The sequence below is a fragment of the Electrona antarctica genome (assembly GCF_951216825.1).
Source record: "Electrona antarctica genome assembly, contig: scaffold_306, whole genome shotgun sequence".
NCBI lineage: Eukaryota > Metazoa > Chordata > Actinopteri > Myctophiformes > Myctophidae > Electrona > Electrona antarctica.
The window spans coordinates 149,616-159,615 of NW_027638739.1; the positions used below are offsets into that span (position 1 = coordinate 149,616).

Sequence of the window (10,000 nt, forward strand, 5' to 3'; positions counted from 1 at the left end):
AGGTTGCAGGCGCCAGACACAGGGTTGCAGTTCTTGTCGTTGCAGGAGCAGGTTCTGTTGCAGTTCACTCCATACTGGCCCAGCTGACACGTCATGTTGCAGCTGGAAGTAGAGAGACAGTACCAGGGTTAGGTTATTATAGATTAACCCATTTGGACCTGAGATCAGATTCTATTTTTCAAAAATAGCAGACCTACAAGCCCATAGCGCGCCACTCGGTGGCGCGCTATGGGCTTGTAGATCTGCTATTTTTCAATAGCTAAAGCATAACATAATGCTAACACCAAAAAGGGGTTCCCGCCCAAAATGGGTTAATATAGTTTATTCGTTTTTTATTTTCCTGTTTGACTGTTATAACCCATTTTAGACCTGATGCATTATAGCTATTATATTAACCACTTGAACCATTATTTTTACGGCTCTAGCAGTGATTCTCAACCTGTTTAATTTCAAGGACCCCCCAGTTTGACATGCATTAGTCTACGGACCCCCATTTAATGGCATTTCTATCTCTGGGACCCTCAATTTATAATTGTAAAATCAACGTTAATTTAACTCTGAGGGTTCCATTTTGTACACTCTCAGACCCAAAAGGGTCCATTTGGTTCCAAACTATCATTTAGCTGGGGACCCCCTGGAACTCCCTCAAGGACCCCTGGGGGTCCCCGGCCGAACCCCACTGAACAATCTCATCAACAATACTTGTACCCATTCTGGGCGGGAACCCCTTTTGGTGTTAGAATTATGTTATGCTTTAGCAATTGAAGAATAGCAGATCTACAAGCTCATAGCGTGCCACCGAGTGGCGCGCTACGAGCTTGTAGGTCTGCTATTTTTGAAAAATCGAAGAACAGTCAGTTCTGTTCCAGCCATGGTTCACATGGCGCTCGTATGACATCGTATTTCAGGGCTATAGTTCTGTTCAATAACTCACCCTTTGTTTTGAAAACAGAACGCCTGCTATGCTATCCCCGAGGCCCTAAACTCCAAGTAGCAGTTAAAATATTGCTTCATAAAAGTATATGTATAAGTATAAGGGTCTTTGTGTGTGGAGTTTGCATGTTCTCCCTGTGTCCCCTAGGGTAGGTACCCTCACATGTTCTCCCCGTGTCCCCTAGGGTAGGTACCCTCACATGTTCCCTCCGTGTCCCCTAGGGTAGGTACCCTCACATGTTCTCCCCGTGTCCCCTAGGGTAGGTACCCTCACATGTTCTCCCCGTGTCCCCTAGGGTAGGTACCCTCACATGTTCTCCCCGTGTCCCCTATAGGGTAGGTACCCTCACATGTTCTCCCCGTGTCCCCTAGGGTAGGTACCCTCACATGTTCCCCCCGTGTCCCTAGGGTAGGTACCCTCACATGTTCTCCCCGTGTCCCCTAGGGTAGGTACCCTCACATGTTCTCCCCATGTCCCCTAGGGTAGGTACCCTCACATGTTCTCCCCGTGTCCCCTAGGGTAGGTACCCTCACATGTTCTCCACGTGTCCCCTAGGGTAGGTACCCTCACATGTTCCCCCCGTGTCCCCTAGGGTAGGTACCCTCACATGTTCTCCCCGTGTCCCCTAGGGTAGGTACCCTCACATGTTCTCCCCGTGTCCCCTATAGGGTAGGTACCCTCACATGTTCCCCCCGTGTCCCCTAGGGTAGGTACCCTCACATGTTCTCCCCGTGTCCCCTAGGGTAGGTACCCTCACATGTTCTCCCCGTGTCCCCTAGGGTAGGTACCCTCACATGTTCTCCCCGTGTCCCCTAGGGTAGGTACCCTCACATGTTCTCCCCGTGTCCCCTATAGGGTAGGTACCCTCACATGTTCTCCCCGTGTCCCCTAGGGTAGGTACCCTCACATGTTCCCCCCGTGTCCCCTAGGGTAGGTACCCTCACATGTTCTCCCCGTGTCCCCTAGGGTAGGTACCCTCACATGTTCTCCCCGTGTCCCCTATAGGGTAGGTACCCTCACATGTTCTCCCCGTGTCCCCTAGGGTAGGTACCCTCACATGTTCTCCCCGTGTCCCCTAGGGTAGGTACCCTCACATGTTCTCCCCGTGTCCCCTAGGGTAGGTACCCTCACATGTTCTCCCCGTGTCCCCTAGGGTAGGTACCCTCACATGTTCTCCCCATGTCCCCTAGGGTAGGTACCCTCACATGTTCTCCCCGTGTCCCCTAGGGTAGGTACCCTCACATGTTCTCCCCGTGTCCCCTAGGGTAGGTACCCTCACATGTTCTCCCCGTGTCCCCTAGGGTAGGTACCCTCACATGTTCTCCCCGTGTCCCCTATAGGGTAGGTACGCTCACATGTTCTCCCCGTGTCCCCTAGGGTAGGTACCCTCACATGTTCTCCCCGTGTCCCCTAGGGTAGGTACCCTCACATGTTCTCCCCGTGTCCCCTAGGGTAGGTACCCTCACATGTTCCCCCCGTGTCCCCTAGGGTAGGTACCCTCACATGTTCTCCCCGTGTCCCCTAGGGTAGGTACCCTCACATGTTCTCCCCGTGTCCCCTATAGGGTAGGTACCCTCACATGTTCTCCCCGTGTCCCCTAGGGTAGGTACCCTCACATGTTCTCCCCGTGTCCCCTAGGGTAGGTACCCTCACATGTTCTCCCCATGTCCCCTATAGGGTAGGTACCCTCACATGTTCTCCCCGTGTCCCCTAGGGTAGGTACCCTCACATGTTCTCCCCGTGTCCCCTAGGGTAGGTACCCTCACATGTTCTCCCCGTGTCCCCTAGGGTAGGTACCCTCACATGTTCTCCCCGTGTCCCCTAGGGTAGGTACCCTCACATGTTCTCCCCGTGTCCCCTAGGGTAGGTACCCTCACATGTTCTCCACGTGTCCCCTAGGGTAGGTACCCTCACATGTTCTCCACGTGTCCCCTAGGGTAGGTACCCTCACATGTTCTCCCCGTGTCCCCTAGGGTAGGTACCCTCACATGTTCCCCCCGTGTCCCCTAGGGTAGGTACCCTCACATGTTCTCCCCGTGTCCCCTAGGGTAGGTACCCTCACATGTTCTCCCCGTGTCCCCTAGGGTAGGTACCCTCACATGTTCTCCCCGTGTCCCCTAGGGTAGGTACCCTCACAAAAACATGCAGTAATCCTGGTCTCTAAACTGCCTCCCCCTGGCCAGCCGGGGCGCCTGATGGAGGGGAAAGGAACTGGTCGGAATAACGTGTTCCTTCCACGCGCTACGTCCAACCAGGGAAACTCCCCCCTGTCAGGTGTAAAGGAGCAACTTGGACACTCAGGCATGAAGGAAGCGTGAGTTCAAGGCCGTTGCTCTCCCCATGTCCCCCATATATGGGGACTAGGTTGGCGGAGGGTGTGTAGAGCCCAGGATCACATTAGATAATTGACACAGGGGTGAAAAATGGGTTACAAAATCGTGGGATAAAAAAAAGAAGTATATGTTATTATTCCATATGCAACAACAACGGATGCACATGTCGAGAGACTTGATTTAGTTACGCACCGCCATAGGACCAACCGCCATAGGACCACCGCCATAGGACCAACACTGGCTTAGTTACGCACCGCCATAGGACCAACACTGGCTTAGTTACGCACCGCCATAGGACCAACACTGGCTTAGTTACGCACCGCCATAGGACCAACACTGGCTTGATTTAGTTACGCACCGCCATAGGACCAACACTGGCTTTAGTTACGCACCGCCATAGGACCAACACTGGCTTAGTTACGCACCGCCATAGGACCAACACTGGCTTGATTTAGTTACGCACCGCCATAGGACCAACACTGGCTTTAGTTACGCACCGCCATAGGACCAACACTGGCTTTAGTTACGCACCGCCATAGGACCAACACTGGCTTGATTTAGTTACGCACCGCCATAGGACCAACACTGGCTTTAGTTACGCACCGCCATAGGACCAACACTGGCTTTAGTTACGCACCGCCATAGGACCAACACTGGCTTAGTTACGCACCGCCATAGGACCAACACTGGCTTTAGTTACGCACCGCCATAGGACCAACACTGGCTTTAGTTACGCACCGCCATAGGACCAACACTGGCTTAGTTACGCACCGCCATAGGACCAACACTGGCTTTAGTTACGCACCGCCATAGGACCAACACTGGCTTTAGTTACGCACCGCCATAGGACCAACACTGGCTTAGTTACGCACCGCCATAGGACCAACACTGGCTTTAGTTACGCACCGCCATAGGACCAACACTGGCTTAGTTACGCACCGCCATAGGACCAACACTGGCTTGATTTAGTTACGCACCGCCATAGGACCAACACTGGCTTTAGTTACGCACCGCCATAGGACCAACACTGGCTTTAGTTACGCACCGCCATAGGACCAACACTGGCTTGATTTAGTTACGCACCGCCATAGGACCAACACTGGCTTTAGTTACGCACCGCCATAGGACCAACACTGGCTTTAGTTACGCACCGCCATAGGACCAACACTGGCTTTAGTTACGCACCGCCATAGGACCAACACTGGCTTGATTTAGTTACGCACCGCCATAGGACCAACACTGGCTTTAGTTACGCACCGCCATAGGACCAACACTGGCTTGATTTAGTTACGCACCGCCATAGGACCAACACTGGCTTTAGTTACGCACCGCCATAGGACCAACACTGGCTTTAGTTACGCACCGCCATAGGACCAACACTGGCTTGATTTAGTTACGCACCGCCATAGGACCAACACTGGCTTTAGTTACGCACCGCCATAGGACCAACACTGGCTTGATTTAGTTACGCACCGCCATAGGACCAACACTGGCTTGATTTAGTTACGCACCGCCATAGGACCAACACTGGCTTAGTTACGCACCGCCATAGGACCAACACTGGCTTGATTTAGTTACGCACCGCCATAGGACCAACACTGGCTTTAGTTACGCACCGCCATAGGACCAACACTGGCTTTAGTTACGCACCGCCATAGGACCAACACTGGCTTTAGTTACGCACCGCCATAGGACCAACACTGGCTTTAGTTACGCACCGCCATAGGACCAACACTGGCTTGATTTAGTTACGCACCGCCATAGGACCAACACTGGCTTTAGTTACGCACCGCCATAGGACCAACACTGGCTTGATTTAGTTACGCACCGCCATAGGACCAACACTGGCTTTAGTTACGCACCGCCAGGACCAACACTGGCTTAGTTACGCACCGCCATAGGACCAACACTGGCTTTAGTTACGCACCGCCATAGGACCAACACTGGCTTTAGTTACGCACCGCCATAGGACCAACACTGGCTTTAGTTACGCACCGCCATAGGACCAACACTGGCTTAGTTACGCACCGCCATAGGACCAACACTGGCTTTAGTTACGCACCGCCATAGGACCAACACTGGCTTTAGTTACGCACCGCCATAGGACCAACACTGGCTTAGTTACGCACCGCCATAGGACCAACACTGGCTTAGTTACGCACCGCCATAGGACCAACACTGGCTTAGTTACGCACCGCCATAGGACCAACACTGGCTTAGTTACGCACCGCCATAGGACCAACACTGGCTTAGTTACGCACCGCCATAGGACCAACACTGGCTTAGTTACGCACCGCCATAGGACCAACACTGGCTTAGTTACGCACCGCCATAGGACCAACACTGGCTTAGTTACGCACCGCCATAGGACCAACACTGGCTTAGTTACGCACCGCCATAGGACCAACACTGGCTTAGTTACGCACCGCCATAGGACCAACACTGGCTTAGTTACGCACCGCCATAGGACCAACACTGGCTTAGTTACGCACCGCCATAGGACCAACACTGGCTTTAGTTACGCACCGCCATAGGACCAACACTGGCTTAGTTACGCACCGCCATAGGACCAACACTGGCTTAGTTACGCACCGCCATAGGACCAACACTGGCTTTAGTTACGCACCGCCATAGGACCAACACTGGCTTTAGTTACGCACCGCCATAGGACCAACACTGGCTTTAGTTACGCACCGCCATAGGACCAACACTGGCTTTAGTTACGCACCGCCATAGGACCAACACTGGCTTTAGTTACGCACCGCCATAGGACCAACACTGGCTTTAGTTACGCACCGCCATAGGACCAACACTGGCTTTAGTTACGCACCGCCATAGGACCAACACTGGCTTAGTTACGCACCGCCATAGGACCAACACTGGCTTTAGTTACGCACCGCCATAGGACCAACACTGGCTTAGTTACGCACCGCCATAGGACCAACACTGGCTTGATTTAGTTACGCACCGCCATAGGACCAACACTGGCTTTAGTTACGCACCGCCATAGGACCAACACTGGCTTTAGTTACGCACCGCCATAGGACCAACACTGGCTTTAGTTACGCACCGCCATAGGACCAACACTGGCTTTAGTTACGCACCGCCATAGGACCAACACTGGCTTTAGTTACGCACCGCCATAGGACCAACACTGGCTTTAGTTACGCACCGCCATAGGACCAACACTGGCTTTAGTTACGCACCGCCATAGGACCAACACTGGCTTTAGTTACGCACCGCCATAGGACCAACACTGGCTTTAGTTACGCACCGCCATAGGACCAACACTGGCTTTAGTTACGCACCGCCATAGGACCAACACTGGCTTTAGTTACGCACCGCCATAGGACCAACACTGGCTTTAGTTACGCACCGCCATAGGACCAACACTGGCTTTAGTTACGCACCGCCATAGGACCAACACTGGCTTTAGTTACGCACCGCCATAGGACCAACACTGGCTTTAGTTACGCACCGCCATAGGACCAACACTGGCTTTAGTTACGCACCGCCATAGGACCAACACTGGCTTTAGTTACGCACCGCCATAGGACCAACACTGGCTTTAGTTACGCACCGCCATAGGACCAACACTGGCTTTAGTTACGCACCGCCATAGGACCAACACTGGCTTTAGTTACGCACCGCCATAGGACCAACACTGGCTTTAGTTACGCACCGCCATAGGACCAACACTGGCTTTAGTTACGCACCGCCATAGGACCAACACTGGCTTTAGTTACGCACCGCCATAGGACCAACACTGGCTTTAGTTACGCACCGCCATAGGACCAACACTGGCTTTAGTTACGCACCGCCATAGGACCAACACTGGCTTTAGTTACGCACCGCCATAGGACCAACACTGGCTTAGTTACGCACCGCCATAGGACCAACACTGGCTTAGTTACGCACCGCCATAGGACCAACACTGGCTTTAGTTACGCACCGCCATAGGACCAACACTGGCTTTAGTTACGCACCGCCATAGGACCAACACTGGCTTGGTTACGCACCGCCATAGGACCAACACTGGCTTTAGTTACGCACCGCCATAGGACCAACACTGGCTTTAGTTACGCACCGCCATAGGACCAACACTGGCTTTAGTTACGCACCGCCATAGGACCAACACTGGCTTGGTTACGCACCGCCATAGGACCAACACTGGCTTTAGTTACGCACCGCCATAGGACCAACACTGGCTTTAGTTACGCACCGCCATAGGACCAACACTGGCTTTAGTTACGCACCGCCATAGGACCAACACTGGCTTTAGTTACGCACCGCCATAGGACCAACACTGGCTTGGTTACGCACCGCCATAGGACCAACACTGGCTTTAGTTACGCACCGCCATAGGACCAACACTGGCTTTAGTTACGCACCGCCATAGGACCAACACTGGCTTGGTTACGCACCGCCATAGGACCAACACTGGCTTTAGTTACGCACCGCCATAGGACCAACACTGGCTTTAGTTATGCACCGCCATAGGACCAACACTGGCTTAGTTACGCACCGCCATAGGACCAACACTGGCTTAGTTACGCACCGCCATAGGACCAACACTGGCTTTAGTTACGCACCGCCATAGGACCAACACTGGCTTAGTTACGCACCGCCATAGGACCAACACTGGCTTTAGTTACGCACCGCCATAGGACCAACGTTACGCACCGCCATAGGACCATAGGACCATAGGACCATAGGACCATAGGACCATAGGACCATAGGACCATAGGACTATAGGACCATAGGACCATAGGACCATAGGACCATAGGACCATAGGACCATAGGACCATAGGACCATAGGACTATAGGACCATAGGACCATAGGACCATAGGACCATAGGACCATAGGACCATAGGACCATAGGACCATAGGACCATAGGACCATAGGACCATAGGACCATAGGACCATAGGACTATAGGACCATAGGACCATAGGACCATAGGACCATAGGACCATAGGACCATAGGACCATAGGACCATAGGACCATAGGACTATAGGACCATAGGACCATAGGACCATAGGACCATAGGACCATAGGACCATAGGACTATAGGACCATAGGACCATAGGACCATAGGACCATAGGACCATAGGACTATAGGACCATAGGACCATAGGACCATAGGACCATAGGACCATAGGACCATAGGACCATAGGACCATAGGACCATAGGACTATAGGACCATAGGACCATAGGACCATAGGACCATAGGACCATAGGACCAACACTGGCTTGACGATGTGCCCATAGTCACATATTTCCTCTCAAAGCCCATTTCAAAATAAGGGTGTTTTGTTTTGTCCTTGAGGGCGAGGTCTTACTGGTATTAGTTTTAGTCTTAGTTTTAGTTTTAGTTTGTAATAGTCAGGAGCAAGATTCAATCAGGTCAGATACAGTCAATTAAAATCCCTCGCAACGCATCGTGAGCTTGTAGATCTGCTATTTTTTTACTATTATTTAAAATATTTTGACAAAGCCTAAAACTAATTCTAGTTATTCTAGTTAGTTTTGCTAGTTTTTGAGGGGCGCCATGCCCCTTCTATATACAGGTTGAGGGGCGCCATGCCCCTTCTATATACAGGTTGAGGGGCGCCACGCCCCTTCTATATACAGGTTGAGGGGCGCCATGCCCCTTCTATATACAGGTTTATGAGGGGCGCCATGCCCCTTCTATATACAGGTTTATGAGGGGCGCCATGCCCCTTCTATATACAGGTTGAGGGGCGCCATGCCCCTTCTATATACAGGTTGAGGGGCGCCATGCCCCTCTGAGGGGCGCCATGCCCCGCCCCCTTCTATATACAGGTTGAGGGGCGCCATGCCCCTTCTATATACAGGTTGAGGGGCGCCATTCCCCTTCTATATACAGGTTGAGGGGCGCCATGCCCCGCCCCCTTCTATATACAGGTTTAATTTGTGTTATTAGTTAAACAAACATTGTGAAAGGAGGGACACCCGCACACTGCCACTTGCTGGGTTCAGATCATTTTATTAAAGCAACGTTTCGGTCTTGCGACCTTCCTCAGTTAAACAAATATTAAAAACGCCATTGACAATGGACAGAGTCTAATTATTATTATTATTGTTTTAATATATATTTTTATAATTTTTATCCCACGATTTTGTAACCCATTTTTCACCTGTGTCAATTATCTAATGTGATCCTGGGCTCTACACACCCTCCGCCAACCTAGTCCCCATATATGGGGGACATGGGGAGAGCAACGGACTTGAACTCATGCTTCCTTCATGCCTGAGTGTCCAAGTTGCTCCTTTTATGTTTAAATGTTTAAGTTTTGTTTAGTCACTAACACAAACATTAAATGCCATTAACAACAAGTAAGACGCGCGAACGCGGGAAGCGAACGCAGCTCGTAAATTGCAAAAACAACAATTAGAATAAATTACGTAATTTTGTAAGGTTTTTTTTAAGTTCTCTTTTTTTGTGTTTAAGTTTTTTTCTTAAGTTAAGTTTTTTTTAAGTTTTTCTTTCCTTTTAAAGTTTTTCCTTTAAGTTTTTTTTTTAAGTTAAGTTTTTTTTTAAGTTTTTCTTTCCTTTTAAAGTTTTTCCTTTAAGTTTTTTTTTAAGTTAAGTTTTTTTTAAGTTTTTCTTTCCTTTTAAAGTTTTTCCTTTTTAAGTTTTTTTTTTAAGTTAAGTTTTTTTTTAAGTTAAGTTTTTTTTTAAGTTAAGTTTTTTGTGTGTGCGTTT

At 50.7% G+C, this 10,000-nt stretch overlaps 1 protein-coding gene across 1 annotated transcript in view; it reads right to left on the reverse strand.

Moving 5' to 3' along the window:
• The window catches only part of LOC306917762 (scavenger receptor class F member 2-like), a gene marked incomplete at both ends in the record, with an annotated part of 39,569 nt that overhangs the window by 25,195 nt on the left and 4,374 nt on the right, over positions 1 to 10,000 (reverse strand). Inside the window, one exon of the mRNA XM_079530673.1 lies at positions 1 to 102. This exon is cut by the window's left edge and continues 2 nt beyond it. Within this exon, the coding sequence (XP_079386799.1) occupies positions 1 to 102 (102 nt within the window). The remainder of the gene's footprint in view (positions 103 to 10,000) is intronic.